Here is a 19,875-nt window from a genome sequence, read left to right on the forward strand (position 1 = left end):
AGTTTTGAACATAGTATAGAGCTTGCTATGCTCAACACCCAGTGTCCCCTATTGCTAACATCTTATACTCACGTTCACGATTCAGGAACCAATGTGGATACATCGCCAACATGATCACATCACAGCCTTTTCAGGCTCGTTTTCTCATCTCCTAGTCCTGTGTGAGCCAGGCATCTGGGAGCCGAGCCCCTAGCCCCACCCAAGCCTTCAGATGGTGCAGCCCCAGACAGAGACCTCCTGAGACCACAGAGTGGCGCACAGGAGAATGTAGTTTCTGGACAGCAGGGGCCGGTTTCACTGCTGATGCAGGGCTGGATAACTCAGACAGGCACTGGACAGGGAGGGAAGAGCCTGGATCAGGAGCCTGGGGTGTCCTGGGAGAACCTTCAAATAGGCAACCTACCAGAAGCAGGTCTGATGGGGCAGGGAGTAAACAGAGGGCAGGCAGGGAGGAGGGAGGAAGAAGATGGGGGTGGGGGCAGGGGGTGGAAGCAGGGCTAGAGGAGGAGCAGAGGAAGGCAGAGGGGTCAGAGGCCCAGGGAAGCTACAGGGCGAGGAAGGAGGGCGAGCAGGGGCTGGGGGAGGGGGTGCCCTGACAGGAAAGCCAGGAGGGAGAAGCCCTGCCTCAGAGTTGAAAGACCCTGACCACACTGCCCAGACATACACAGCTGATTTGAGATTCTCAGCGTGCATGCGTGTGCCGGGCATTCCTCGTTTTAATCAATTTCCAGAATAAATGGTGATGGGCTTGAAGAGGTGCCCAAGTAAACACAGGGAACTTCCCCCCCCCCCACCATCACCAAGGAAGCAGTTTTGTTGAAATATGCTGCTCCTTCCATTGGGGGTCTGATCACCCCCTCACGCCATCTGGGCTGGAGCCAGACAGGTCAAGCAAATGTAGGAAGAGCGTACTAAGGAGGTCTGGGGTCTCGGTGGAAAGGTCAGGGAGGGTGGACTGGGAATGTGACCAGGTGGGAGATGACCAGACCTGGGGGCAGCAAGGTGGCCGTGCAGAGGCGCAGGCAGCTGTCTCTAGCTGGCTGGAGCCCAGGATGGCTGACGAGGGGACCGTAGGTGAGGGGGTGCAGGGAATCTGGGGCTTTGAAGGATAGGGATGCAGGAGGCCACAGGCCAGCTGGTGGGGGCCCCTGCCTGCACTCCTGTGCTGTCTTCTTGATGCTTCAGAAGCAGTGTGCTGACTTCCCCAGGGAGCTGGGGCTACCTGGCAGGCCCTTCTGAACATCCCTCACCTGGGAGCCAGTTGGGTCAGCTGGCTCCAGCTTCCTCACCGCTGCCCAATGCCACCTGGGGGCATCAGGAGGTCCCACCCACCACCGCCTGCCCTGGTGGATGCAGGACAAAGCTTGAAGACAGAAACACTCAGAATCCACAGGACACAAGAACAGTGAGAGCTGAGGCGCCGGGTGGGGAGGGGGTGGGGGTGGGGCGGAAGCCCCCAGCACATCTGCTCAGCACGGCACAGTGCATCGTAGACACCTGCTCTACCCGGCCTGGTGTGGGAACCCCCTCCCCAGCAGGGTACAGGCCTCCAGAAGCCGTTGCTGGGGACAGGGTGGCTGCCTGAGTGCCTGAACATGGTGGGCTGTAGGCAGATCCCAGAAAAGAGTAAGCAGGGCTGCAAAACGGTCTTTAATTCCAGTCTCAACAGTTCAGTTCAACAAGCAAAGCTCACAAGGAGAGCTCAGAACACAGATATATAAAAATACCTGACAGTAACGGAATAGTTCATGTGGTCCCCTGCCCCCAAGAGCGTACTGCTCTCCACCTTGACCCGTTTAAAGAAGGTTCAGTGTCAAAGGACCTTCCAAAAGCGGGTGAATCCTTCCAAGCCAGCCCAGCCAAGACACCCCTGGGGTCTCCTTGGAGGGTGGCTGAGACGGACCTTGGGCCAGCAGCTGCACCTCTGCTCAGGGTCATACAAAACCAGCAGAGAGGTCACATGCCGGTGCCCGGTGCCTGCAGTGATGGCTGTGCCTCCTTCCTCCTGGTCCACTCCACTCTGGTCAGGGCCCACCCCTTCACCCCTCCACCCCCCCAACCCCCACAAGAACCTCTCCTCACTGGCCGGGCTCAGACTTTGTGGTGCAGCCATCACAGTGGGGACCTGGCTGTCTCCTTCCACAAGCAGCTCTACGTCAGCTTAGAATAAATAATCTGTGGTGTATAGAATTTCTGTGACCGAACTGAGGACCCAGCCTTCAGGCAACTGTCTCCGAAGTGCGGGCCCCTAGCCTGGGACCCTTAGGTGGCAGGGGACCTGTCCATGCTCTGGCTTTAGGACAAAGCGCTGGTTTCCGCAGGTGCCAGGCCACGACCCCACAGCCCAGGCCACATGCACAGTGACCTTGGCCAGGCTGGATGGGAGCGATGACCACTAGGGATTGTCACACCGGCCCAGGAGTGGGATGGGTGGAGAAACCCGCAGAGAGACCGAGGAGGAAGTGGCCAGAGAGGTTCAAGGTCTGCCTCTTCCCTGCCTGAGTGCCAGCAGAGGCAAGAGTGTGGATGGCAGCTGGTCTCTGGTCTGCCTCACAAACACCTGGTTTTCTCAAAAACACAGAACAGAGGCACAGCAAACTCAGGAGCCGGTATGAGAGGAACCGCACAGAAGAGGGAAACAAATGGAAAAACACACTGATGTGCTGGGAGCAGCACACTTGTATGTCTTTTAAACTCCTGTTGAATGTCAGATACAATGCTTTTTAACATAAAAAACAAATGTGCACCTTCTATGAACCTACGCAGTACAGTCACAGGTAATGACGTGAAGTTTAAAAAAAAAAAAAATGAAGTGTTTCTGTTCTTTAAAAGCCTGTTGGGAAGTATACCTTCCACAAGAGCCAGGAAAATAGAACCCGCAGACAGGAGGCAGCAAACGGCCAGCCCGGCCCCCAGAGCACAGGCATGAAGCACTGCCACCGCCTGCTTCAGCATCGCCGATTCCGTTCTTCTAGGAGCTGGTTATCAAATATTTCTTTTTCCCTGCAAAAACAAAAGGAGATCACTTCATTTTACTCAGTAATTGTGTTTTAATAAACGTCAACAGTCTCCCAAGGCAACAGAAATAAAAGCAGAAATAAACAAATGGGACCTTATCAAACTTACAGGCTTTTGCATGGCAAAGGAAACCATCAGCTTACAGACTGTGAGAAAATATTTGCACATGATGTGACTGCCAAGGGCTTAATCTTCAAAATATACAAACAGGTCATACCACTCCATAATCAAAAACATACAAACAACCCATACCACTCCATAACCAGAAGACAAATGATGCAATTGAAAAATGGAGAGGACTTATATAGACATTTTTCCAAAGACGACAGATGGCCAAAAGGCAGATGAAAAGATGCTCAACTTCACTCATTATTAGAGAAATGCAAATCAAAACTACAATGAGGTCTCACTGCACACTGGCCAGAATGGCCACTGTTAAAAAGTCTACAAATAACAGATGCTGGAGACAGTGTGGAGAAAAGGGAATCTTCCACTGTTTGTGGGAATGTAAATTGGTGCAGCCACTGTGGAGAACAGGATGGAGGCTCCCCTCAAAATTATTAAAAACGGAGTTGCCGTATGATCCAGCAATCCCACTCTTGGACAAATATCCAGAGAAAACTATAGTTCAAAAAGATAAATGCACCCCAATGTTCACAGCAGCACTACTGACAGTAGCTAACGCATGAAAGCAATTTAAATGTCCATCAACAGATGACTGGATAAAGATGTGTACACATACACAATGGACTACTACTCAGCCATAAAAAAGAATAAAATAATGTCATTTGTAGCAACATGGATGCAACTAGAGATTATTATACTAAGTGAAATATTTGTAGTTTTTTTTTTTTTTGCCACACAGCATGCTGTGCCGGATCTTAGTTGCCAGCTACAGATGGAACCTGATCCCAGTACAGAGAATGTGGTGTCCCAACCACCCAGGAAATTTCCATGCTAAATGAAGTAAATCAGATGGAGAAAGACAAATACTGTGTGATATCACTTTATGTGTGGAATCTAAAATATGACACAAAAGAACTTCTTTACAAAACACAGACTTCACAGACATAACTTATTGTCATCACAGAGGAAGGGTTAGGGAAAGGATCAATTGGGAGTTTAAGATTAACAGATGCAGACTGCTATGTATAAAATAAACATCAAAGATTAACTATAAAGCACAGGGAACTACACTCAATATCTTCTAACAAATTATTGAAAAGAACCTGAGGAAAAAAAAAATATACACAAACATACATACATATATACTGAATTACTGTTTCCCTGAAAATAATGTAATGTTATAAATCAACTACGTGTCTGTTAAAGACAAACAACCCCCGTCATCCCTTAAACAAGAAGTGAGTGTTCAGTGAGGACACAGTTTCATTTTGGGGATGGTGTCCTGGAGATGGTGTGGATGCTACACTACAATGTGAATGAACTTAATGCCACTAGGATGTATGTTTAAAAGTAGGGAAGGTGGTGAATATTATGTATATTTCACCACAATGGAAAAAAAATAAAACTACAAAGAAAAGAAGATGAAGTATCAAGTCGTCGTTAAGTGACTATTATCAGGTAGTTGACTGGCCGCTCCTCTCAGGCTAAACAAGAAACGTGACTCTGAGGGGTATGCCCTTGAGGGAAATGGGACACGCAGCCTAAGGACCCCATAAGACCTGACCTTGTCTCTGTGTGAAGGTTCAATGGCTTGCGCATGAGAACCTAAATGCAACTATGGCGTGAGAAGATGGGGGAGGTAGGTGCATTGGGATGGACCCGCTGGACAACTAAAACCCAGCCCAATGGAACCCTGACCGCCCAGGCTCAGCCTCTTGGACCGTGTCCCCAAGGCAGCAGAGAGGGACTGGTGCAGCCCACAGCCCCAGGACGTGTGCAGTTGCTTGGGTTGTAGAGACAGGACACCCTCTGTCGCCTGAGCATGAGGGAGGTGCTGGATGGGGAGGGGCCACTTGGACTTCGGTCTCCATGAGCACCTTCTCTCTATGCGGTTACAGGGATGGCCAGCTGACCAGAGACCAGGGACAGACTCCATTGTGAGCGCCTGCTCGGCCCTGGCCCAAGACCCTAGTTGAGTCTTCAGCCTGTCAGGGCCACGCGGCTAGCCTGCTCCCAGCCAGCCTGGCAGCCGGCCCAGAGCCGGGATTAGGGGCTGGGAGGCCAGCCCGGGGCGGCTCACCATGGATGTAGAGGAACATCTTGATCACTGCATTCTTCCTGCCAGCCAGGGACGGCAGGCGGCAGCTGCCGCTTAATCTCACAGTTTCCTCAAACAGCCGTGGCAGCGAGGTGACGGGGGAGAACAAGGGGCAGGTGGACGTCAGCCCTGAGGATCAGTTTGGATGAGGTGGGTCCAGCTCTGCCCACTCAGACCAGCGGCCCCAAGGCCCAGCCACCCGCATGCAGAGACAGAGCCCTCGGGACACAGTGTGTGGCCCACCTACCGGGAGCTCAGCACTGGTCCTCGGATATATTTCTTCTCGGCTGTCTCGTAGTCCACCGCATCTACTGCTGAGATCGCGCAGATGATGGCCTGCAAAAAGGTAGCGCGGGTCAGGCTTGGGCCGTGTGTGGCCACTCACACCAGGCTTGGAGAAGACCACAAAGGTGGACAGTCCAGGCGCCAGGGCCCTCCCAGCGCCGGGCTCACACACATGTACACACCATCTGCGAAATCTCTGCTCCCAGTGAAATCGACAAGATGAGAGTTCATGGCACTCAAAGCAGAGAAAAGCAGGACCCAGGATGTCCCTGGTGCCAAGTAGTTAGGACTTTGTGCTCTCACTGCCAAGGCCCAGGTTCAGTCCCTGGTTAGGAACTAAGATTCCACAAGCAAGATAAACGGTGCCGTCCTCCACCTCCCAAAAAAAGGCAGGCCGCCAAACAAAAAGCAGCTGTAAAAATCTGAGTGAACCAAAACAAACAAAAAAACACAAAGTGGTAAACTGAATACACATTAGATGTCTGGTAACACAGGATCACTGTTGGTTACTCCAGGTGAAAGAGTACTTCAGTTACTTCAAAATTCTTAGAAAGTCCTTCTCGTTCCAACCAGGGGTCCCTCACCTGGGCACGGCTGACACGGGGCCATCCTGGGCTGTAGAGTGTGGAGCAGTGTCCTGTTCCGTGCCAGGAGCACCCGACTTGTGACAACCTCCGATACCCCCAGTGTCCCCAGGGGGCAGAGTCACCCTTCCTACACTCACATTAAAGTGTGTCCAGAAGAAGGGGCTGGAGAAGCATATGGAGCAAGGCCACCGCTGCAGATGGGAATGGACACATGAGGGTTCACAGAGCTGCTTTAACTTTTTAACATACTTGAAATTCTCTGCGGTTACAAAGCTCAGTGTTCCTGAGCCTTCTGGTATAGTCCCACACGTTTTGTTCCCATCCGGCAGTGCCCTCTCTGAACTGAGGCTCAGGTGGCACCAGGTTGAGGGAAGATCCTGGAGAACGACACCCGGCCCCTCCAGCCCGCTGCACGCCCTGGGAGACCCTCCCCACACACACACCCTGTGCGCGGAGGGCCCTCTGACCACTCACCTCAGGCAGTAGCACATCCAGGATAAAGCGGATGCCATCTCCGTGCCCACGTGCCAGCAGCTGGCAGCCCGCCTGCTCGTACACACCCTGCAGGTACTTGACCACCAGGTCCAGCTGCTCCTCGTCCTCCAGGTAGGTCTCCACACAGGTCATGTACTGGCCAGAGCTCAAGAAGGTCTTCAGCCACCGGGATGGCTTCTTGTTCCTCAGGATGGCCCACAGGTGGCTCTCGGCACCCCGTGCCTTCACAATGTACTCTACCAGCTTCTGGTTGGCCCGGTCCCGGGCGGCCCGTGAGCGGTCGGGCAGCACCTTCCTGTAAGCTGGCCTCCTGCCCTGTGGGTTCCCAGCCACAGGCTCCTCGGGGTCTCCCCCGCTCAGCTGGGGGAACCTCGTCCCCTGGACGTCCTGCTGGATGGACTTGCGGACGGGGGAGCCTGTGAAGGAAGCACACGGCTTCCCCTAACTGGGTGCCCTCAGCAACCATGTGGGCAGGGGCCAGGACACCCCACCTGGGCAGGAACCCCCACAGGACCCTCACTGCCGTTCCCAGCTCTGGCCCCCACTGCCCACCCCACGGAACCAGTATCAGCTCATCTGCACTGCTCTATAAGGACCAGTGCCACTGAAAATGCCCAGGACAAGGCAGAGGGGAGGAGCCACCCAGATGCCCCAGCTCTGCACACTTGGCGAGTAGCTGCAAGTACGGACAGCAGATGGGGACCCTCAGCAGGGGGATCTGTGGGGCCTGGAGAGCCGGGGGTGGCTGCACAGTCAGCCTCAGGCTCGAGACGCGCTGCCCACTGCACACCCCGTCCAGAGATCAGACAGAGAAACTGCCACTTCTTGAGGGCCAGGAAGCAAGTCCTGCTTTGGAGGAGTTGGTGGACTTACTTATGTCAGCCGCGTAGTATTCCAGGAAAGAGCCGGCAAAGGAGCCACAGCCTGCAAGGGCAGGAGGGAGCCGGTTACACAGGACCAATGGCACCAAGCTGTCTGCCGGGTGTACACCTCAACTGCGACCAGGATCAGGCAGGGCACCCCTACCACTCCTGGGCAATGAGCCCCTGTGGATGGAAATCCCCTGCATGCAAAGGAAATTGTCCTGTTTGGACCCAGGATAGAGAGGAGAAGCCCAACTGAGGGCCAGGCTGTGCTCACCCTGGGGGCATGAAGGGAAGCCCACATCACCGCCCCAGCCCCACGCACCGAGCCGGACCCTGTAGTCAGTGATGAGGGAGACACACCAGCCGATGGCCTGGGCGAAGTCCTCCTTTGCCTCATCCTGAAATGAGACCCGGACGGCAGTTGTCAGCAGGAGGCCGCAGGCAATGCCTCCCTCGTCCTGTGTCCTCAGTCCCTCGGCCAGGAAGGAACCTGAGTGGGGCTCTCGAGGCACCTCTGGGGCTGGGGCTGCTCAGAAAGTGATCACAGCCCTCAGGGCCAAGAGAGAAGCAGAGACCTGAGAACAGGAACGGAGAGACCCCACCCCACTGCAGCTGATGGGCCAGCAGACGGAGGGGACATGGGGTGCGTGAGACCAAGCCCACAGGAGAAGCCTCTGCGCCTGTGACTCCAAACAAACACTCCTCCCACAGTGTTGGCAGGAGGAGGGTGCTGCCCCCAGGGTGGGAGACCCCTGAGCTGGGAGGACCAGCAAGACCAGCCCAAGACCCACAGGTGTCTGATGGGAGCAGGCAGGTAGCTTGGGGTGAGGAGAGTGCTCGGGCCGTGGCCAGGCTCACTGACAGGCGCTTGGGACAACTGGGGTCTGGCCCCAGGACAGGCAGCCACTCCCACAGCCCATTTCCAGGAAACAGGAGAATGGCGAGGGATGCCCAGACACCAGATCATTTATGGACCACATGCCATCTCTGCAAACCTAGGTGTCCCCCTGGTATTTAATGCACATGATCTCAACCTCAATTCCTGCTCTCGTCCTGCCCCCCACCATCGTTCCTGAAAGCCCAAGGATGCGCTCCACATAGGTGCCGGCCTTCCAAACAGCCCCCAAACACCCTAGGCCCTAGCTCACTGACCATGGCCAAGACGCTGCTTCCCAAGCAGGGAAGCCTCATCCCACACAGAGCCTGAACCCTCTGACTGGGCCAAGCAGACGCTGGCATCAAGGTGGAGCTGACACAAAGCACTATCTCAAATTAGACACAGTGCTCTGCCTGCGCCAGCTCCCGGGGCGCAGACAGGTAGGTCACAGGGCCACGAGGGAGCCTCCCTGAAGAGCATGGTGCACAGAATCACGGCCCCATCTGGGGGCAGCAGCTCAGAGCCCTCGGCCTCAGCCTGAGCCCTACCACCTCCCCTCCAGGGGGCACTCTGTCCCCCACCAAACAGCCACCCTGCACAGGGTCAGGGGGAATGGAGGGCAGCCTCCCTGGAGGCTGAGACTTTAGAGTGATGACCTCCAACAGAGCAGGCAGGGCCAAGTGCCACTCCTGGGATGGCCACTGTCTGAAGGTATACATGGGGACAGGGTTACCAACCATCAAGCCAGGAGCTCAGAGCAGCACAAGGAATCACCCACTCACCAGAAGTGCCTGCTTCTCTTTGCAGTCAAAGTGCTTCAGTCGTCGGAGCAACACTGAGATACTAGAAGCAGAGAGCAGAGATTAACGGGACTGGTGCCATCTCATGACCCAAAAGCCCCCCCTCCTCTGGGATAGCCCCGCTCCTGGGGGAGGAGGCCCCAGGGAGCCAGGCCTGGGCCCAGGTGTACCTCCAGGGGTCCCTAGGCACCCCCTCCTTGGCAGCAGGGTGTTTCTAAGACCGGCTCTGGGCAGATGGTGCTTCTGTCCCACGATAAAGGTCTGTGGGGGTTACCGAATGGTCACCTGGTGGGGGGTTGCTCACAGGCCTTCAGGGAGCACACTGTGCTGTGGCTTGTGGGGGCCCATGGCCATCCAGCAGGGCTGATTCTGGAAGCCGACAGGCAGTCTGGAAAACCCGACTGTCTGGCCAGGTGTCTCAATACAGCCTTTGTGGGGGTGCTCCATCAGGGGTCAACCCCAGGGTCCCCCCACCTGGAGCACTGGGAGAGCAGATAACGGTGCTTTACCCTCTCCCTCTGGGGTTCATGTTCCCTTCAATGAAGAGCACGCTCGCCTTCTTATCTCTCCGCCTGACGCTCTTGACCTGTAGGCAGACACAAGAACACAAGGTGTCCAGCACCCAGGACCCAGGAGGCTGTGTTTGGGTTTTCAACACTTTCGTGGTGTCACTTTGTTGAGTGTGTGACAAGAAAGGTGGCTGGCCCGGGGTGACCACGGCACAGCTGACATCAGGAAATCTCAGCAAGCACTACTCAGCTCCCAGCACTGTTACAACTCAGCAGAAGTGGGTGGGTGGGGTTCTGGTCAGTTTTATAAAAGAGGAACCATAGCCGCTGTGAGCGCCCTTCCTCCTGCTGAGTCTTTTCAGGCTCAGGGCACATTCCTCCTCATTCTGGGGGACAAGCAAAGTGAGCTTGGGAAGGTCCACAGCCAGGGGGTGGCTGGCCTGACTACCCCATTTCCTGTACTCACTGGGCATTTACAGTGCTGGCCCCAGTTAACCAAAAGCTCCCCTGGGAACTGGTAAACAGGGAGGGGCATGGAGAAGGCTGACAACCACAAGGGGACACGGTGCCTCCGGCAAGCAAGCGCTGAAGGGAGGGAAGGGGCCCCAATGGTCAGGTCCCAACTGCCGAGGAGCCAGGTTCACCTGCACGGCCGAGCTTTTTCCACAGACACCACACAGGTTTAATCCTGTCCTTCCCAAGACTGGCAGTCACGTGCCTGGAGGCCATGCTGACCGCGTGAGCCGAGACTCACCACAGCAAAGAAAGCTGCTCCACAGGACAGAGACCTTCCAATTCACTGCCTCTTTCCCAAATTAAAGACCTATAACTAGAACCCTGAGAATCCTGTCCCTGCTGGAAGAGGACACAGGATAAATTCAGGTGGAAATAGAAGGGGCAAAGGCAGGTGGGTGGTGCCTTGGCTCAAAAATTCTCCACCTGACCCACTGTGTGCACCCTTTGGGCACTTGGAGGAGGTACGACCATGTTTAAGGGTGTCCATCCCACTGCAGGTACAGCCAGAACCTCAAACACCTGCGATTACACATGTGGTGGACCCCCACCTTGACCTACAAACTAAAAAACTCAAATGTACAATATTTAAAATGGGCAAATAGTGGACATTTTTTCAGAGTCGGCCTTTCTAAAGCTGCTTGGTGAGAACCTGACCTACGAAGTTCATTCTCAGCAGTGCCGGGAGGCTGAGACCCCTTGTTTAGGTGAACTCGTCTCTACATTGTTGTTCACAGATCCACCGTTTCACCAGCAACAACAGTGAAAACCCTGTCCAGGCCCAGTGTCTAGAATATGGCCCCCTGGGCTGCACGCTAGGGAACCAACTGACCAAGCGAGAAGCAGAGAGGTGTTCTTACCACGGCCGGCCAGAAGGGGTATTTTTGGTATTTATGCCAGACTAGCATCCCTACTTCAAATGAAGGTGGTTCTAGAATTTAAAGGAAAGAAAAAAGCAAAAAAGAGACATGTTAGATCCATATCGAGCACCAGACAAACCTGCTTGAGAAAACACAACCACAGAGATGCTGCTTAAGCCCAGTGTTAACGTGGTTCCTGGGACAGACCCAAGAGTCGGGAAGGCAGGATGCATTCCCAACCCTGGAACCTAAGCGCTGGCCACCAGCAGCTGGGGTACGCACGGATTTCCTGGTGGGGACCACGCATGTACAAGCAGGGGCGCAGTGCCACCTCTGCCACTTTTCTGAGTCTCAGATTACTCCAGGGCAAAGCACTTTTCAAACATAGTACATGAACAGAAAAGAGACCGTGGCACACAGGAAGGACCCTACACAGGGAGTAAATTTCTGAGCTCATCTGAGAAACTGGGGGCTTTAAAAAGCGGGGGAAAAAAAGAAGAACTATTTAAATAATCATAAGATAACTACAAATGATTTCTGAATAAAATTTAATTATATCCTCAACCAAAAAAAAAAACCCAAACAAGTAAATAACACAACGATAAAAAACCAGGTAACAAAAGCAAGCATGCAACAGAGACTGCTCGCAGACCCCGAGTGAGGCTCATGGCTGAGCTGCAGCATATGACAATAGGAAGAGCTGTGAGGGACAAGGGGCCATGATGGAGGAAGGGGAGATGCCTGGGGCACAAGTGGAGAGCTGGTCACCCTCGGGAGGAACACAGGGCCACCCAGGACAACAGTCACAGGAACAGTCAATCCAAACACCAGCAACCAAAACCCAAGGAAGACAAAAGCAGGAGAAAGGAGCTGACTCTAGGGCCTCTGGGGGCTGAGTGACCCCCCCCAGGCGGACAGAAACGCCCTCTGCAGGAAGGTACAGCGTCCCTTTTTGTGCCTGCAGGAACTGACCCCAGTGATGCCCCAAGAGCCCACACACTGCAGGGCCCCAGGCTGGATGCATCCAGACCCCCAACAGCGGGGTAGGGCTTGGCGACTGACCCACCCCCCAACCGTCCCTCCCAGGAAAGCGGGTCAGCCTTCCAGCCAGGCAGGAAGGGCCCCCAGACCACCCCGTGCAGCTCCAGCCACAGTCTCTGAATGCACAAACATCTCAGGCTAAAAAGATTAAAAAACAAAACAAAACTAGACTACGTTAAGATGAATGGTTAATGGGTGAGTGGAAAACTGAAGCCAGTCCTCAACTGTTTAGTTCGAGGTAACTAACTATCCCATGGCTGGCTTGGATGCTTGGGCCTGTGTCCAACCCCTGCCCGGGAGGACAGGGCAGCTGACCTGTGCACTGCTTAGAGCTGGGGCGGGGGTCCTGCGTACACCTGGGGGGGGCGCCCACCCTGCTGTGGGGACACTGTTTGGGAGGGCTGAGAGGCAGCGCCAGGCCACACCCAACGGTGGCGACAGAGCCCATCTGTTAACTTGGCCGCCCTCCACCATTCCCTCCGAATGGCGTCCTGGGAGCCTCCCCCCCCCCACCACACGTGTTTGTCCTTGAGAGAGGGGAGCCAGGGCTCCCTCTCTGTGAGGTCTGGGTTCAGGACAAAAGCCAAACAGCAAAGAGACCTTCCCCAGGACACTGGGATGTCAGGGACCTGACCCCAGGAAGGTGCCAGTCACTCACCACGATACAGCAGGATTCTCGGAGGCTCCTCATCATCCTCGTCCTCCTCCAGGAGAGAGTTCACAGCACTCGGCTCCATAAACTCTTCAGACGATGGTCGGGCTGCCAACAAGGATAGATCAGACCTTACTAGTCACAGTCCTGGGGACTTACCCAGGGAACACCACCCCCTGATCCCTGAACATCAGCTAAGAGAGCAAAGCCACTACAATGTGGACTTGCCTTCAGCCTCGCTCAGTGAAAGCATGTTCAACAGAGGAAACAGGGCAGGAGTGGCCACAAGTGCGCAGAGGGCAGATGAACGAACCAGGGGCCTGTCCCTCCCTAGGGTGCACTCAGCCACATGGGGAGGATGCGGCTCTGGGGCTGGCCCCCTTCAAAGTAGTAGTCCCTGCTTCACTGCCACTGCTGGGGAGGGGGCCCCTTGAAAGGCGAAGAAGAAAGGCAGACACCCGGAGCGAGTGTGGGCAGGCAGAGTGCAGTACCTAGCCATGCAGAAATGAAGATCTCCAAATTAGCATTTCAAAACTAAGTGGGATACTAAGGCATCTCAACAGAGAAAACCATAGCGCATGGCTGCAGCCACACAAAAACACATGCACGCGGGAATCCTGAAAAGTCAGGGGCCTTTTAAGTGAGTTAATCACTTCTGAGATTCCTGCCAGTTTAACGGGAGTGCATTAGGGCTTCTGCAACAGGAGGAGAAAGGAGTTAATCCTCCGGGAGCAGACACGGTGGTATCTCGGCCACAGTGTGCCCCTCCAGTCCCTCTGCCGCCAAGCAAAAATAAAAACACAAGTATGGGAGGCAGCTGAAGTGCTTAGAGCGTGGTGGAGATACAGAAAGAGAGGCCCCAGGAAACTTCTACTCAGGGTCTATTCTGGTAATGATCTCATTAAGATCTGGGGCCTGGCTCTGGATTGGCCACAGGAGAACCCACTGCCAACCTCTCCCAACTCACCCTCTCGGGGCCTTTACCTTCCTTCAGTGGCCGGATGTCAGCTGCCTCCTCTGCAGGGCCGAGCTGAGCAGGGCTGTGGGGACCCATGTGAGCCCTCGGCCTCTGGCCACCGTCCAGGCCCAGGCGCTCTGCAGGACAGCTATCCAGGGGACTCAGGTCCCTGCCTCCCAGAGGCGAGCACAGGGCTGCCAGGCCAGCCCCTGTCTCACCATCTTCCTGGCCGGCTCCCTCTGAGGATGGACCCACTCTCTGACCCGAGCGGGGTCCCTGTGCCGGGTTCCTCCCTTGTTTACTGAGGGGTGTCATCCAATCTGCCCGCTGTTTTCTGGATGCCTCCCTGTCCTGAACGGCACCGCTGGCTGAACACACAGCCGGGGCATCCAAGCCTCCGCTTCTCTTGAGCCCTTCCTTGTGGTCCACTCTGCACTCCAGATCCTCCTCACCAGCTGGCAGGCCGGACAGCCTCTGGGACACGCGTTCCCTCCTTGTGGGCCCTGGACTGCCTGCCGTGTCTTCAAGGAATGATGGGGAAAGGCCAGGCTTGGGGGGCCAGGAGGCTGGTTCCGTGGGCTTCACTCTTGGAGGCTGAGGTGTCGTTCCTTCCCTGGAAGAGCTCCCTTGTCTTTCGTTCAAGACATCCAGAGCCACGCGGAGTGACCGCCGGTAGGTCAGCTCCTCCAGGGGCGCAGTGGGAGTCCCGTCCTGCAAGGCTGTGGGACAGAGAAAGAGGAACAAAGCCTGGTGATGAGTGGGCCCCGGGCTCCAGCACCCAGCAACACCCTGCCAGCTCTGGTGTGTCGCCAAAACTGGTCCTTACACCTGAAGAGGGGCTGATGCTTCTCACCGGCATCCTCCCCACAACAGGGACTTGGGCATCAAACCACAGCTGCTGCTTCAGGGCTGCAAGGCTTCTTTTCCCCAGAAAGCACACTGACTGAGCCTGCCCTGCCTGGGCTGGTATACTCCTCCAGATTTCAAAACAATACCGCCCACAAAATGTATTCAGATATTTCTCAAATCCTCTCTGCCTTACAATTTCAATTCAATCAGGGTCAATAAATAAAGGATACTGCTGGCAGGGTATTCTCGGGTAGGGGCGGCGGGGGCGGGGGTGGGTAAGAACAGCTGCCTAAAAGGCTCTTTGTGAGCCAGCAAATTGTCCACACTTCCCTGCAAGGGCGTTTCAAAGCCAGTGGACAGCATCGCAGGTGCAGAGATTCCGGCCTGACCTCCCCACCGCCACAGTTTATTCATTCATTCCCATGCGCGGCTCTGGCGCCCTTTATTTGAACAAGATGACGGACGCAATATCAGAACTCAGCAGGCATAAATAACACCTCGGAGTCGGCACAGGACTCTGCCCTGTTTAATATTAAAGGCACCCACAAACACCAGCCCCCCAGTACGATCTACACAAACAATTAGGGCGGCCGAGAAGTGGTGGTGGATGCTGCCTGAGCTGGGCACCCTGCTCTGAGCCAAAGCCATTCCCCGAAAATGCAGGAAAACAGACCCTATTTCCCAGTCGCCGCTGGGAGATCCTGGGCAATCTTTTCACAAGACAGAAAATTCTCTGCACATGGAATAAGCTCTTAGGTGGGGCCCCAGTGGGTCTGGGAGGGGGCAGTGCACCAGGGGTTAAGCTCAGACAGACTCCAGCCAGGTCTGTCTCACCTATGACACTGACCCTCGAGGAGATGGGAGCCAGGGCTCCACTTCCAGCCTGCCTCACCCTGCCCTTGCCTTGGCCCCCATATCCCTGCAGACACCAATGGCCAAAAGGCTGGTGGCAGCGACACCGTTCTTTTCTCCCCTGGGCTTGGGCGATAGAATGTAAATATATACCCAGCTGCTTTTTAAACCTTGGACGGAGGCCAGACCAGCAACAGAACCGTTTTACAGTCTTACTACAGATAAGTGAAAAAAAAAAAAACCCCACATAGAAAGAGGAGAAGCCTCTTGCCCTTTCTTGGGGGAGGTGCATCCCTTCTGAGTGCGCTGCAGGCCGTGGACGGAGCCAGCGGGCCCTGATGCTGCTGTCACTGGCCATCCGTGGGGGCGGGGGTCAAGGACAGGACAGGCTCGAGGGGCAGATTCTAGGTTAAAGACAGCAGCTCCTCTAGTTCAGGGAAATCACGTTTCCTTGAAGGAAGGGGAGAGACGGGGAACAGGGTCCCTCTGTATCCAGAAGGCCAAGTCTGTTTTCTCCTAGAATGCCCCGTTGCTCTTGCCAGACCTCACTGGGACAGAAAAACACGCTCTCACCTAATGAGGAGGCGATGTCTTCGATGTGCACCTTTCTCAGGACCTTGGCTTCCGCGCTCTTCACCTTAATCCTGGAGGGACAGGGATGCCCGTTATGCGCCACCAGCAATGCCACCGAGACCTTCGCAAACGTCTTTTGCTTTAGACGACAAAAGAATCAGATTCATTTTCTTCTTTCGCACCCTTTCACTCAAACCAGGAGTCACTGCCAACCAGGAATTCAAGCGCCTGAGGTTAGAGGCAGCAAGGACCCTTGTGAATGTGGCTGTTTTTTTTTTTTTTTTTTCCCTTTCCCCTTTTAAGACAGAAAAAGGCTGGTTGGATTTAAGACTAAAAATGAATTCAAATTGTGACTTTTATGAGGTACATCCCACTTTCAACTGCACAAATAACTCCTTTGTTAGATTTCCAGAGTGGATGATAATGTCACTAAAAGCTGTTTACAGCCCAGCAGGTGTGTTTTAGTTTAAAAGGATGTGCTTCCCTTTTAAACTCGAGTATTCAGCTACTTTCCCAGCCTCAGGGAAAGTGTGAGCTGCGGACTAAGCAGGCTTAGGATCCGCTCTAAAGAAAGGATGGGGACCCGGCGACGCAGGAGCAGGGGTTGACCCTGTTTCCCTCCCTAGTTAGAATTGGGAATTCACCCATCAGAAACATACAACCTGGGCCATTTTAATCGTCCCCAGTCATCTGTGTCCTTCCACCATGGGATGTAACATGCTACCCTGCGCCCTCCATGCATCCGCCTTCTGAATGCTAAACAACACTTTCTTATTACAAGCACAGGCTCAAACATCAAATATCCCAGAACGCAGGGGGCTGACACACGTTTCTGAAAGAAAGTCACACAAATGTATCTGTAGGAAAGAAACAGGCCTACCTGAACCCCAACGAGAGTCTACCAGCATATAATTTACACCCATCCCATTTTTGTACTGATCTCTCTGGATATCAATACCACATAGAGATTCTTCAATTTCCAAAAGTACATAAAATAAAATTGGTTGTTTTCCTCTTCAGGTTACTGTGACCACATTGATAAGCAAAGAGGTGAGAAGACTTAAGAGCAGACTTCACTTTTTTGGGGGGTGGTGGTGGTATCACAAATCCCATGCAGAGGGACTACAAAAACACAACACTTAACTTTTTGTCTAGGGAGAGTATCTGAACGTTTAGAAAAAATCCTTTTTTCCTCTTATTTTTGGCTGACTTTTCAGTTCCGGCCAGGACCTACATTAAAAAAACACACACACACACAACCTTGTTATAAGCCAAAAAACACAGCTGACCCTGACAAGCAGTTGCAACATATAAACACAAAGGCAGTGGATGATTCTTAAAGAATATAAGATAGGAGTGCAGACACAGGCAAACTGAGGCATGAGGGGACAGCAGCAGACCGAGACCAGAAGCAGGGTCTTGCCTCAATATTTGGCCCTCTTCCCACCACACTGCTGGAAAGCGTCCCCAAGACAGTCCTGTTACTTACTATCAGGGCTGCTTGCCAAAAATTTCCTTGAGTTATAGCCTTACATGCCTTTTTATAGCTGACAATGCTAAAATTCTTTTTTTTTAAAGCGTGAGGAAAAAAAAGACGCTTCCGGAAGTGTAACCTTGTAAGCACTCGGCCAAAACCCCATTAGACCAGGAGCAAGGACCAGTGCCAACAGATCTGAGCACCAACTGTTCAAATTCAATTATTTTGCTGAAGCGACTCCTAGGTATCTCCCGATAAAGATTTTACTTGTCACCCGAAAGTCATTTCTAATTCCTTAAATTACAGAATAATGGCTGTCACCTTTGCGGGCCATAATCGCTTTTTCCATCTGCAGAGGACATACTTGGCATCCGTCATGATTTAGACTCATGTGGCAAGTGGTAATGATTTGGCACAAACAAAGTACTTGAAGGTCTGACGCGATGTGCCCTGCAACAAAATTTGCACGGTGGTTTATAACATCATTTGCTTCCCACTTCAACTCTTAAGGCCGCCACAACTCTTAAGGGTGAAGGTGAGCTGGGCTGATCCTCAAGTAGATGGTTCAATTCCATCATCCTGTACCAAGGGGCTCTGTGCCAAAAAGAAATGACTGGCCTTGATGCCTGGGGAGGCGCCTGGATTATTTTCACAAATAAAATTCAGCCAAATTCCCTCCCAAAGGTCCCGCCTATTTTTAAAGGGCTCCTGAATAAATCGTCCCCGTACTGAGGGCCTGCCTCTGACCTCGGCACGAGAGGTGTTTTAAACGGTCAAAGCTTACAATCCTCCCGTGTTTGGGGAGCTAAACTGACCCCGGCGCAAAAAAATAAAATCGGAGGAAAACGACTGCTCTTAAAGGACGGGGACAGCTGCGGGCCATTCATTACATCAACCAGGAAGGCTGATCTGGCTGCTGACAGAAAAGAGGAGCTGGGGGGGTGGGGGTGGGGGTTCGTTTGTGCAAAGTTGGGGGGGTTCACCACAGCAGGAGACTGTGGGTCCATTAGCAGGAGAGGATTCAGGCAATAGAGGTGGGGTTTCGGACAGCAAGGAGGCAATTCAGAGAGAGGAAGCCAGGTTCACGGAGCAGAAGTGCGGGTGCAGACAGCAGAGGCTGGGTTCAGGGCAGGGAGGAGGGGGCTCAAAAAGCAAAGGAGAGTCTTCAAAGCGCAGAGGAAGGGTTCAGGCAGAGGAGGAGTTCAGTGAGCAAAGGTTCAGAGAGCAGAGAGATTCAATGAACAGAAATGGGAGATCCGCGGCAGGAGATCCGCCCCGGGGAGCCTCTTTCGGGGTTCGCCCCTCCCCCCAGGCCCAGCCCCGCCGCCACGGCCGGCCCGAGGGGCGCAGCCTGCCGGGCTCACCAGGCCCCTGGCCTCCCCAGCGCGGCGTTCCCGAGCCCGGTGCTGGGGGCGAGGAAGCCGCGGCGGCCTAACGGCGGTGGCACCCGTGCCGCCCCAGGCGCCGCCGCCCGCGCCCGCGCCCGCGCTCGCGCTCCCGCTCACCGCCGCCGCCGCCGCCGCCGCCGCCGCCGCCGCCGCCGCCGCCGCCGCCGCCGCCGCTCCCGCGGGCAGGGGGCGGGGCCAGCCTGGCGTCGGCGCCAAGCCACGCCCCCGCCGTCGACCAATGGGACGCCTGCGTTCGCGTTGTGGCCCCGCCCCTTCCGCCCCGCAAGGCGTAGAGTGACGGGCGGGCGCGCGCGCGAGGCTGACTGACGGGCGCGGGCCGCGATGGCTGGCGCTAGGTGGGCGGTGACGGCGGCGGCCTCCATCTTCCCGGCTCAGGCCCCGCCGCCTTCCGCCTGCGCTGGTCGGGTCCGCGCGGCGCCTGAGGCTCCTGCCGCCGAGGCCCTGGAGGAACAATTGAGAGCCTTCCAGAACTTTCCAAGGTCGGAGGTGCCTGACGTGAGGCGCCACGGCGGTTCCGACCAGCGTCCACCAGAGGAGGGGTAGCGCGTTTTCGCAAGTGACCCACTCGTGTGGGCGTTGACCTGGGAAGCAGCTACCACGCTCGGGCCCGCCTTCCCGCTGTGGAGTCGGTGTGAAGACATTGTGCAGTGAGATGTGCGACGTAGCGAACCCACAAACGGCCCCCGCCTCCCACCTCAGCTCCAAGTGTGTCTGTCCCATCAAAGGCAGAAGTTGGGATTCAGGGTGGCCGGTTCGGGAGCCTGTGCTGGTCGGCCCGCCTCGTTCTGGGAAGTTTTGTGTCAAACGTGGCGGGGCCCTGGGGCCCAGCCCACGCAGGGACAGGTGACCGCTTGGCCCGTCCCGCGGGGATCAGAGTCTGGGTTAACGAGGTCTAGGTGACCAGTGGGGTCCCTTCATGGCCTCCTTACCTGAATTAATGGAAATATCGTGGGAGGGGGCAGGTGTCTCAGTCCTTTAGCGATTTGGCTGCTCCGTCTCCATCGTTTTAGAAAATACCAGATTGCGGACC

At 54.8% G+C, this 19,875-nt stretch overlaps 1 protein-coding gene across 6 annotated transcripts; it reads right to left on the reverse strand.

The window, feature by feature from the left end:
* LOC102191038 (PWWP domain-containing protein MUM1) lies at positions 1,636-18,978 on the reverse strand. 6 transcript variants are annotated; one of them, XR_001918311.1, is made up of 15 exons: positions 18,942-18,978; positions 17,758-17,886; positions 17,104-17,189; positions 15,960-16,030; positions 13,712-14,404; positions 12,734-12,835; positions 11,035-11,105; positions 9,662-9,738; positions 9,135-9,195; positions 7,798-7,873; positions 7,483-7,533; positions 6,589-7,025; positions 5,490-5,578; positions 5,225-5,371; positions 1,636-3,003 (listed from the first exon to the last, which is right to left on the reverse strand). XR_001918311.1 is itself a non-coding variant. In XM_018050449.1 (14 exons), exons 2-14 carry the CDS (start codon positions 17,812-17,814, stop codon positions 2,949-2,951), a joined length of 1,926 nt encoding a protein of 641 aa, XP_017905938.1. In that variant the 5' UTR covers positions 17,815-17,886; positions 18,942-18,978; the 3' UTR covers positions 1,636-2,948. The 6 variants fall into 6 exon arrangements, 2 of the variants coding, with proteins under 2 accessions (XP_017905938.1, XP_017905937.1); XR_001918312.1 differs by lacking the exon at positions 18,942-18,978 and adding an exon at positions 18,801-18,919; XM_018050449.1 differs by lacking the exon at positions 5,225-5,371.

This window comes from Capra hircus, chromosome 7 (assembly GCF_001704415.2).
Source record: "Capra hircus breed San Clemente chromosome 7, ASM170441v1, whole genome shotgun sequence".
NCBI classification, from domain to species: Eukaryota; Metazoa; Chordata; class Mammalia; order Artiodactyla; family Bovidae; genus Capra; species Capra hircus.

Bases quoted from the DNA above. Each gene is read 5' to 3' on its own strand.
- LOC102191038 (XM_018050448.1), bottom strand. From the start codon at position 17,814: ATGACGGATGCCAAGTATGTCCTCTGCAGATGGAAAAAGCGATTATGG. The intron at 9,739-11,034 runs GTAAGAACACCT...GTCTGCCTACAG, and splicing joins ACCCCTTCTGGCCGGCCGTG to GTCAAGAGCGTCAGGCGGAG. The intron at 9,196-9,661 runs GTAAAGCACCGT...CTCTGCTTCTAG, and splicing joins ATGAACCCCAGAGGGAGAGG to TATCTCAGTGTTGCTCCGAC.